The following is an 11,510-nucleotide window of genomic DNA, read 5'->3' as shown; positions in this document are numbered from 1 at the left end:
ACCATTCCTGTGCTGAGTTCCCGGCTCTGTACACCCGCTGTGCCCATTATGAGGGATTCCCACCATCCCTGTGCTGAGTTCCTGGGTCTGTACGCCCACTGTGCACATTATGAGGGGTTCCCACCATCCCTGTGCTGAGTTCCTGGGTCTGTACGCCCGCTGTGCCCATTATGAGGGGTTCCTGCCAAACCTTCCCATAGACACCCTCCTAAACCTTGTGGACGGCCTTCCCAGAAGAGTTGAAGCTGTTATAGCTGCAAAGGGCGGGGCCAACTCAATATTGAACCCTACGGACTAAGACTGGGGGGTCATTAAAGGTCATGTGCGTGGGAAGGGGCGGGGCCAACTCAATATTGAACCCTACGGACTAAGACTGGGGGGGCATTAAAGGTCATGTGTGTGGAAAGGGCGGCAGCCCAACACTTGGGGTAATATAGTGTATATATAAAGCAGGAGATGGTAACACCGCCAAATGTCTGATTTATAATGGAAAAAAAATTACTTGGATACACAAAAGGGGAGAGAACAGCCAAAGGAAGTTAAAGTAGAATAGAATAGAAAAGAATTGAATAGAAAAGAATAAAATAGAAAAAAACAATAGAATAAAATAAAATAGAATATAACTGTCTTCCAAAATTCAAATTTCAAATAAACTACATTTGAATCTGAACAGAATTTAAAAGAATAGAACAGAATAGAAAAAAAAACCAACAGAATAACATATAAAAAAATATAACTGTCTTCCAAAATTCAAATTTTGAATAGAATAAATTTGAAAAGAATAGAATAGAAAAAATAGAATATAACCGTTTTTCAAAATTCAAATAGAATAGATTAGAATTGAATAGAATAGAAAAAAATAGAATAGAATTGAATAGAAAAGAATAGAATAGAAAAAAAATAGAATAAAATAGAAATATTATAGAAATAAATATAACCTTCTTCCAAAATTCTAATTTTGAATAGAATAAATTTGAAAAGAATAGAATAGAAAAAATAGAATATAACCGTTTTTCAAAATTCAAATAGAATAGATTAGAATTGAATAGAATAGAAAAAAAATAGAATAGAATTGAATAGAAAAGAATAGAATAGAAAAAAAATAGAATAGAATAGAAATATTATAGAAATAAATATAACCTTCTTCCAAAATTCTAATTTTGAATAGAATAAATTTGAAAAGAATAGATGAGAATAGAAAAAATAGAATAAAATAGAATAGAATATAACCGTTTTTCAAAATTCAAATAGAATAGATTAGAATTGAATAGAAAAGAAAAGAATAGGAAAAAAAAAACACTAGAATAGAATAGAAATATAATAGAAAGAAATATAACCTTCTTCCAAAATTCTAATTTCGAATAGAATAAATTCGTATACAAATAAAAGTAGAATAGAACAAAAAAATAATAGAATAGAAAGAATTGAACGGTCTTCAGAAAATTTCAAATAAATAAATTCAATAAATAAATAAACAAATTCAAATAGAATAAAATCAAAGTTGAATAGAATAGAATAGAAACGTAATAGAAAGAAATATAACCGTCTTCCGAAATTCTAATTTCGAATAGAATAAATTAGAATGCCAATTCAATTCCGAATTCAGTCGAATTTAATTTGTATCGAATCAAATCCGAAAACGAAATGAATTCCCGAAAACAATTGAAATATGAGACAAAATGATTTACACCCCGGTCGTACTGGATGTGATTTACATGCCAAGTCGCACCCTATTGTCCGCCATTACAGCGGCCATATTGGCGCGGTTCAGGCTTGGTTGGAGCCGCGCCGATCTCTAAAGTCGTCCATGCGCTACTTTTGGTGCGATTTGCACAGAATTTTCTTTTCTCTCCAGGTCACAGCTTTATATTTCTCGCACGATTCTCCCGTCATTGACGCAAAATTTGTTTGTTTCTCAAAAAATTTCCAACATGCCCGATCACTCCAATTCGATGGTCACACGAAAAATTGGCCGTTTCTGTGGCCCACTAATGGTGCGTAATTCGAACGAAGATTCTTAGAAAAGATTTTCGAAAGAAAACTTTTTTTCGGAATTCGACCCGTGTGTGGTTGGCTTTATGCAGGCCATAGATGGGTCGAAAATCGGACGATTGTTGCACCATTAGTGGGTTAGTTGGTCGGCCGTTTTTCGGGGTTTTGGCACATTTTTTTTAGCGGTAAACTTGGAAAAAATCGGCTGATTTTCCTGGCAATGATGGGCAAATCGGCCAATCGTTTTATCGATAAAAAATCTGAGCATGAGCTGTGACCTGGAAGAAGCAGAAGCAGGAGAAGTAGAAAAGAAGGAGAAAAAAAAGGAGAAGAAGAAAAAGAAGAGGAAGAGGGAAAAGAAAAAGGAGAAGAAGAAAAGAAGAAGAAGAAGGAGAAGAAGAGGGATAAGAAAAAGAGGAAGAAAAAGAAGAGAAGGAGAAGAAGAAGAAGTAGAAAAAGAAGGAGAAGAAGCAAAAGAAGAGGAAGAAGAAGAAGAGGGAGAAGAAAAGGAGAAGGAGAAGAAGAAGAAAAAGGAGGAGAAGGAGAAGAAAAAGAAGGAGAAGGAGAAGAAGAAGGAGAAGAGGGAGAAGAAAAAGGAGAAGAGGGAGAAGAAAAAGGAGAAGAAGAAGAAAAAGAAGAAGAAGAAAAAGAAGAGGAAGGAGGAGAAGAAGAAAAGAAGAAGGAGAAGAGAAAAGGAGAAGAAGCAAAAGAAGAGGAAGAAGAAGAAGAAGAGGAAGAAGAAGAAGAGGGAGAAGAAAAGAAGAAGAAGAAAAAGAAGGAGAAGGAGAAGGAGAAGAGGGAGAAGAAAAAGGAGAAGAGGGAGAAGAAAAAGAAGGAGAAGAAAAAGAAGAGGAAGGAGGAGAAGAAGAAAAGAAGGAGAAGAGAACAGAAGAAGAGGAAGGAGAAGAGGAAGAAGAGGGAGAAGTAAAAGAAGAAGAAGGAGAAGAAAAAGAAGAAGAAAAGAAAGGAGAAGAAGAAGGAGAAGTAGAAAAAGAAGAGGGAGAAGAAAAAAAAGAGGAAGAAGAGGAAGAAGAAGAAGAGGAGGGAGAAGAAGAAGAAGAGGAGGGAGAAGAAAAATAAGAATTCCAGTCCGCTATTATATTTTATAGTAAAAGTCTTTCAGTTGCAACAATGTATCTATATGTATCCGAATAAAACCATCTGTATCCGAAATTGATACAAATAGATACATTGTTGCAACCGCAATACTTTTTCATGTCAAATACAATAGCGGAGCTCTCTGCAGGGACAGAAGTAATTAAATGCCGGCCGTAGATGGGATGAAAATCGGCTGATTTTTTTTTACCGTTGGTGGTAACGTCGGCCGATTGAACGACCAATTTTTCATTTTTGTTTTTTTAAAAACGGACAGTTTTTCGATCCGTCTATGGCCTGCATTAGTCACGCGATTTCAAAGTCGGGCTTGATGTAACCGGGGGGGTTAAATAAGGAATGGGAATGAAGCGACCGTTTTTGGCCCCGCCCAGCTCCCCCCTCCAGGGACACATCTAGGCTCGGTTCTGCAGTACGTTGGACCTACCTGTTGCATCTTCTCCAGGTCCAGGCTGGGTCGGCTGTACTTGTCTCCAAAGCCTTGTCTGTGCCTCTTGCAGGGCATTCCTTGGTCGAACGTTGACCCCATACTTGTGAATAGAATGGGGCGGGAGGCGGGGTTCCGGCTCAGGGGGGTGGGGTTTCGGCTCAGGGGTGGTAGTCTCTTCGGCGGGGAAGCGCTGAACAGGATGGGGCTGGGATTGGCGCGGAGGCCCTCGCTCTGCTCTACAGGCCTGAAGGACATGGCGCACAGGTGCTTGACCTCCTCGTCGCTGGACGATGTGTTGTCGCTGTGGCAGCTCAGCCGGCTCACCTGCGACCATTTACGTTTCTCGGCGGCGAATTCCCTGCTGATGCGTTCCAGCTCCTCCTCCGAACTGTGGCGGTCCAGGCCGGCGTGGAAGAGGGAGCGCACCTTGCAGCACTGGTTCTCTTGGTTCTGCAGCTGGTTGGTGGCCAAGGGGGTCAAGATGCAATTTCGTCTTCTCTCTGGGGGAGACAAGAAATGAGAAATGTGGGGGAGGGGTCAGTTCACATGATGGCCGCCGGACTCGGGGCGAGGAGCTGGGTCATTATCGCACACCAGCCACTCACCGCTTCCTGTGGATCTAATGGATGCCGATTGGCCGGAGCTCCCCGTCTGCTCCATTAGATAACCCCGTCATTGGCAGCATTCCAAAATCAATGGTGATCCTGCCATGACGGTCCTTCTTCTGACACTTCCTGTTATAGGGTGACACAGGGCCCAATCTAGGGGGGTGCTGGGGTGGCCTGTTTCCTCCCCCCCCCCCCCCCCCCCCCCCAGATTTTAGCTTTGCCCCTCCCCCAGGTTTTTGAGAGTAAATACACTGATCCATGAGCCAGTCTGATGGAGACACCTGATGTGTGGGGGCACTCTGGGGGGGCCCCGATGTAAGGGGGCACTCTGGTGGGGGGGGCCTTTCCATGTAAGGGGGTACTCTGTTGGGGGGACCCCCCGATGTATGGGGGCACTCTGGTGGGGGGGACCCCCCGATGTAGGAAGGCACTTGATGTATGGGAATACCTGATTTAAGGGGGCACTCTGATGGGAATACCTGATGTAAGGGGGCACTCTGATGGGGACACCCGATGTATGGGGGCACTCTGATGGGGACACCCGATGTATGGGGGCACGCTGATGGGGACACCTGATGTATGGGGGCACGCTGATGGGGACACCTGATGTATGGGGGCACGCTGATGGGGACACCTGATGTATGGGGGCACTCTGATGGGGACACCCGATGTATGGGGGCACGCTAATGGGGACACCCGATGTGTGGGGGCACTCTGATGGGGACACCCGATGTATGGGGGCACTCTGATGGGGACACCTGATGTATGGGGGCACTCTGATGGGTAAGGGGACACCTGACGGGGACACCTGATGTATTGGGACACTCTGGAGACACCTGATGTAGGGGGGCATCTGATGAGGACACCTAATGTATGGGGACACCTGATGTATGGGGACACTCTAATGTATGGGGCAGAGGAGGACTGAACAATCGAGCACTCGGGCACTGCTCGAGGGCCTGGGGTCAGTAGGGGGCCCCATGAAATGCCCCTGGTACCTTTTTATAGGCTTTTTGGGTGTGCTTTGAGTGTGGGTGAGGACACAGGGGCCCCATGATCCCCTATTGCCCGGGTGCCCCATGAGTTGTCAGTCCACCCCTGGTATGGGGACACTCTGATGTATGGGGACACCTGATGTATGGGGACACTCTGATGGGGACACCTGGTGTATGGGGACACTCTGATGGGGACACCTGGTGTATGGGGACACTCTGATGGGGACACTAGGTGTATGGGGACACTCTGATGGGGACACTAGGTGTATGGGGACACTCTGATGGGGACACCTGGTGTATGGGGACACTCTGATGGGGGCACCTGGTGTATGGGGACACTCTGATGGGGACACTAGGTGTATGGGGACACTCTGATGGGGACACCTGATGTATGGGGACACCTGATGTATGGGGACACTCTGATGGGGACACCTGATGTATGGGGGCACTCTGATGGGGACACCTGATGTATGGGGGCACTCTGATGGGGACACCTGATGTATGGGGACACCTGATGTATGGGGGCACTCTGATGGGGACACCTGATGTATGGGGACACTCTGATGGGGACACCCGATGTATGGGGACACTCTGATGGGGACACCTGGTGTATGGGGACACTCTGATGGGGACACTGATGTATGGGGACACTCTGATGGGGACACCCGATGTATGGGGACACTCTGATGGGGACACCGATGTATGGGGGCACTCTGATGGGGACACCCGATGTATGGGGGCACTCTGATGGGGACACCTGATGTATGGGGGCACTCTGATGGGGACACCTGATGTATGGGGACACTCTGATGGGGACACCCGATGTATGGGGACACTCTGATGGGGACACCTGATGTATGGGGACACTCTGATGGGGACACCCGATGTATGGGGACACTCTGATGGGGACACCTGATGTATGGGGACACTCTGATGGGTTCTGATATAAGGAGGAACAGGTTTTGTTTTAAACATTCTAATCTAATGAAAACCTTGGCACACAGTGGCTGAGTGGTTAGCACTTCCACCTGGCAGTACTAAGGTTATTGGTCCAAATCCCAACCACGGCACCACCTGCTTGGACTTTGCATGTTCTCCCTGTGCCTGCGTGGGTTTCCTCCGGGTACTCTGGTTTCCTCCCACACTCCAAAGACATGCTGGGATGTGAATTGGCTCCTGTCTACATTGTCCCTAGTATGTGTATGTATGAATGTGAGTTAGGGGCCTTAGATTGTACGCTCCTCAGGGGCGGGGCCTGATGGGAATGTACAATATAAAGCGCTGCGTACATTGATGGTATATAAGTACCTGAAATAAATAAACCTGATAAATATTGGTGCTTCCCAGGCCATGAGATTCTGTGACAGACAGTCAGACTCACACACAGTCCTTACACCCCCTGACTTTTTTTTACTGCACCCCCAGATCAGATAGGCTAGATCCGTCCCTGGGGTGACAACATTCTGTCCCTGTCTCGCAGTTGTGCTCTTGCGTTGTCACCCCATCACAGTGCCACCTGATGGAGACTACCAGCGAACATTGCAACACTCATTACACAGACACTGTTGTCACCGTCAGGAAACCTGAGAAATGTCATGCTGGCTGCACAGGTTGTGTTTGACAGGCGGTAGTGCCCGTTGAACATGAAAGTCGATAGAGTTCCTGCTGTAAGCAAGGGGGTAAGAACGGGGCTCAACCATGTGGTTTTATCCCCCCCCAAACCTCTACTGTAAATGGCCCTAATACCTTACTCCTCCCCCTGGCAGGCTTACAGCCCCCCCCCCCCTCTTCTCTACAACACTCCAGGTTGCACACAGTCCCCACTGCCCCCATGTACAATGCAGGACTGTTGGCCCGCATTGTACCTGATGATGTCAGAGTGAAGCCGACTGCCGAAGCACCAATGAGAAGATACTGTGGGGTGACCAGGCGCACAGTATGGAGGAGGGCTGCAGGAGTGAGGAATCGGGTACTACAGGTTATTCCTCTACCTCTAGACTTAACCAGCACTGCTGCAGTGCAGGGGGAGGCCCAACTGCAAGGGTCATTTTTTTTTCTGGTGCTCAGAGTGGGAATTTTAAAAAAAACGTCAGTTGTGTTTAATGTACAGCATAAAAAATGGCAGTTGTTTTTGATATACGGCGTAAAAAAAAATTGCAGTTGTTTTTGATATATGGCATAAAAAAATGGCAGGTTTTTTTATATATTGCATAAAACAGGCAATTTTTGATATACAGCATAAAAAATGGCAGTTGTTTTTTATATACAGCATAAACAATTGCAGTTGTTGCTATACAGCATTAAAAATGGCAATTTGTGATATACAACATAAAAAATGGCAGTTTCTTCTGATATACAGCACAAAAATGGCAGTTGTTTCTGATATACAGCACAAAAATGGCTGTTTTTGATATACAGCATAAAGAAATGTCAGTTGTTTTTGATATACAGCATAAAGAAATGTCAGTTGTTTTTGATATACAGCATTAGGCTCCATACACACTGGGCTTAAAAAAAAAAAAAAAATCAGTTCCCTTGGCACAAAAAAAACACTGAAAAATAATTTTTGTGCACAGTTTAGGCGAGTTTTGCATCTTTTCTTGCCAGAAAGCTCAAACCAGAACGGTTGTTTTTCCTGCCTGTAAACATTGAGCTGAAAATATCGTCCTAACGAGCCGTGGACCCGTAGGAGGACACTACGCTACTTCTACAGGAAACACACAACTCCTGTAGAAGCAGTGATTTTTAAATCAGTGTGCATGGAGCCTTAAAAAATGTCAGTTGTTTTTGATGTACAGCATAAAAAAAGGTAGCTTTTGATATACAGCATAAAAAAGGGCAGTTGTTTTTGATATATAGTATTAAAAAATGGCAGTTGTTTTTGAAGTACAGCATAAAAAAATGGTAGTTTTTGATATACAGCATAAAAAAGGGAAGTTGTTTTTGATGCATAGTATCAAAAAAATGGCAGTTTTTGATGTACAGCATAAAAAAGGTAGCTTTTGATATACAGCATAAAAAAGGGCAGTTGTTTTTGATATATAGTATTAAAAAAATGGCAGTTGTTTTTGAAGTACAGCATAAAAAAATGGTAGTTTTTGATATACATCATAAAAAAGGGCAGTTGTTTTTGATGTATAGTATCAAAAAAATGGCAGTTGTTTTTGAAGTGCAGCATAAAAAAATGGTAGTTTTTGATATACAGCATAAAAAATGGCAGTTGTTTTTGATGTACAGTATAAAAAATGGCAGTTTTTTTATGTACAGCATAAAAATGGCAGTTGTTTTGATATACATCATTAAAAAATGGCAGTTGTTTTTGACATACATCATTAAAAAAATGGCAGTTGTTTTTGAAGTACAGCATAAAAAAATGGTAGTTTTTGATATACAGCATAAAAAAGGGCAGTTGTTTTTGATGTATAGTATCAAAAAAATGGCAGTTGTTTTTGAAGTACAGCATAAAAAAATTGTAGTTTTTGATATACAGCATAAAAAATGGCAGTTGTTTTTGATGTACAGTATAAAAAATGGCAGTTGTTTTTGATGTACAGCATAAAAATGGCAGTTGTTTTGATATACATCATTAAAAAATGGCAGTTGTTTTTGACATACATCATTAAAAAAAATGGCAGTTGTTTTTGATGTACAGCACTTTAGTATGACTCATACGCCGTTCAGTTGGTTTCATTCTACTTTAGGAGGATTTTCAGATGACGGACATTTTTGCACTGCATGCGGCTCCGTATTTGTGTTACATTTGGTAAATATAGAAATTTGTAGATTAGCCAATAGGGGGAGCTCTCCAGGATATTCTGGTCTCTACCTGCTGAGATATCGGCCACATGGGGAGTGCATTGTTCTTAAAGCCCTCCAAGCACCCAACCCCCACTGCACCCCCACTGCACCCCCCACCCCCCTCACTGCACCCCCACCCCCCCATGGTTTTAATCTCTTTTCACTCACCTTTATCTGGTGTCTCCTGGCTGGTCATGAGACATGCGGTGTCAGTGGGTGATGCTGAGAGCGGTGCTCATCAACGCCAATCTGTGCGTCAATAAACCGAGTGCAGAGCGCCATCCTCAGGGTGGGGGGGGGGACTGTCACAGCCTTTCCTCAATCAGAATGTTGGATGTCATTCAAGACTGAGGACATCTTGTGGTGGAGAAGAAGTACTACAGGGGACAGCTCTCCATGGAAGGCGAGTATTGTGACTTGGACTGTTTGGGGGGGGGGGAGTTAACTTATTTTGGAAACCAGAGAATACACGGATCACAGGCTGTGACTCCTTCTAGGTGACTCCCACAGCACACATGGAAGTGTCCTACAAAATCACTCAGACGGGACTGTATCTCTGCAGTGCATTTGTCAGAGACCATTGCGACCATGGGTCTGCACATGCGTAGGTGTCTGTCAAGACATGCAGGCAGCAGGGCACTAGGACCCAGGCGCACCCGTAACCTATGACGGCGCTGGGTAGGCACTAGGACCCAGGCGCATCCGTCACCTATGACGGCGCTGGGTAGGCACTAGGACCCAGGCGCACCCGTCACCTATGACGGCGCTGGGTAGGCACTAGGACCCAGGTGCACCCGTCACCTATGACGGCGCTGGGCAGGCACTAGGACCCAGGCGCACCCATCACCCATGACGGCGCTGGGCAGGCACCAGGACCTAGGCTGCGCCTGTCACCTATGACGGCGCTGGGCAGGCACTAGGACCCAGGTGCACCCGTCACCTATGACGGCGCTGGGCAGGCACTAGGACCCAGGCTGCGCCTGTCAGGCGCAGGGTGGGCTACTTAAACCAGCCCTGCACAGACACAAGTTGCCGTATGGTCTGATCTTGTTCCTGTGATCTGTGAGTTGGTTCCTGACCTTTGCTTGAACCGGACCTTGCTGATATTCTCCTGCCCTGACCCTCTGGCCCGTTTGACCACGCTATTGCTCAGCCATCCATCCGACCCGCATGGATTAGCTGGTACTCTCCAGACCTGTCTGCCTCTTCACGTCAGGCTCTCTACCTGTCATTACCTCTGGTGATTCCTCTACCTCAGGTCGGTGTACTCAGGGGCCGCGACCTGGTCACTGTCCGCTCCAAGCCCATCCCCACCATCAGGGGCTCTGGTGAACAAGCGGACTGGGGCTTAGACTCCGCGCTCTGGGGAATCCTGTCCTGTTGACTGCTAGAGTACACCAGGTGGTCCATAACAGCATTGTGGGAAAGGCAGCCTGAATCATGTCATACAATGTACACCAATGGCGTCCTATCAGGAGAGGCGTGTCCTAACCTTTGTCAATCTGGGCAAGTTCCTGGTTTTCACCTTCAGAATCCTCACTGTCCTCCTCATCACTCGGGGGGTATGAAATCTGGGGGAGAAAAGACAAAAAAAGATAAATACTATATAGAATATTCATTTTATACATCCATGGAACTCTCTGCCCCAGAGGAGCTTACACTCTAATGTCCCCTCCCCCGCAGTCCCATCAGTCTCTGTACCAGAGGAGCTTACGCTCTAATGCCCCCTCCCCCACAGTCACATCAGTCTCTGTACCAGAAGAGCTTACACTCTAATGTCCCCTCCCCCCGCAGTCCCATCAGTCTCTGTACCAGAGGAGCTTACGGTCTAATGTCCCCTCCCCCAAAGTCCCATCAGTCTCTGTACCAGAGGAGCTTACGCTCTAATGTCCCCTCCCCCACAGTCCCATCAGTCTCTGTACCAGAGGAGCTTACACTCTAGTAGTATATACTGCTTTGCAGAAACCACAAGCCTTCCCAGAGACACCCACCACTGTTGCACACATACAGGAGGTCATGCAGAGACCAGTTCATTGGTCCATGTAGTTGCCTGAAGGGGAGGAGCCGGCACGCCTGTGCAAGACTGGAGGGGAGGAGCCGGTACGCCTGTGCAAGACTGGAGGGGAGGAGCCGGTACGCCTGTGCAAGACTGGAGGGGAGGAGCCAGTACACCTGTGCAAGACTGGAGGGGAGGAGCCAGCACACCTGTGCAAGACTGGAGGGGAGGAGCCGGCACGCCTGTGCAAGACTGAAGGGGAGGAGCCGGTACGCCTGTGCAAGACTGAAGGGGAGGAGCCAGCACATCTGTGCAAGACTGGAGGGGAGGAGCCGGCACACCTGTGCAAGACTGGAGGGGAGGAGCCGGTACACCTGTGCAAGCCTGAAGGGGAGGAGCCGGTACACCTGTGCAAGACTGAAGGGGAGGAGCCGGTACACCTGTGCAAGACTGGAGGGGAGGAGCCGGTACACCTGTGCAAGACTGGAGGGGAGGAGCCGGCACACCTGTGCAAGACTGGAGGGGAGGAGCCGGTACACCTGTGCAGGACTGGAGGGCAGGCCGGAGGTCGGCTGATG

The 11,510-nt window shown here is 46.5% G+C and overlaps 1 protein-coding gene across 1 annotated transcript in view; it reads right to left on the bottom strand.

Annotated features, from left to right (window-relative positions):
- Positions 1–3,532: 3,532 nt before the first annotated feature.
- LOC149430713 (uncharacterized) overlaps positions 3,533–11,510 on the bottom strand; it is a gene marked incomplete at its 3' end in the record, with an annotated part of 55,634 nt that continues 47,656 nt past the window's right edge. Inside the window, exons 2-3 of the mRNA XM_089666066.1 lie at positions 10,429–10,507; positions 3,533–4,035 (exon numbers count right to left, since the gene is read on the bottom strand). Of these exons, the coding sequence (XP_089522192.1) occupies positions 3,533–4,035; positions 10,429–10,507 (582 nt within the window). The remainder of the gene's footprint in view (positions 4,036–10,428; positions 10,508–11,510) is intronic.

This window comes from Staurois parvus, unplaced genomic scaffold (genome assembly GCF_062004578.1).
Source record: "Staurois parvus isolate SC_StPar_1 unplaced genomic scaffold, SC_StPar_1.0 ptg002505l, whole genome shotgun sequence".
Classification (NCBI taxonomy): Eukaryota; Metazoa; Chordata; class Amphibia; order Anura; family Ranidae; genus Staurois; species Staurois parvus.
This window is presented reverse-complemented; position numbering and strand designations above follow the sequence as displayed.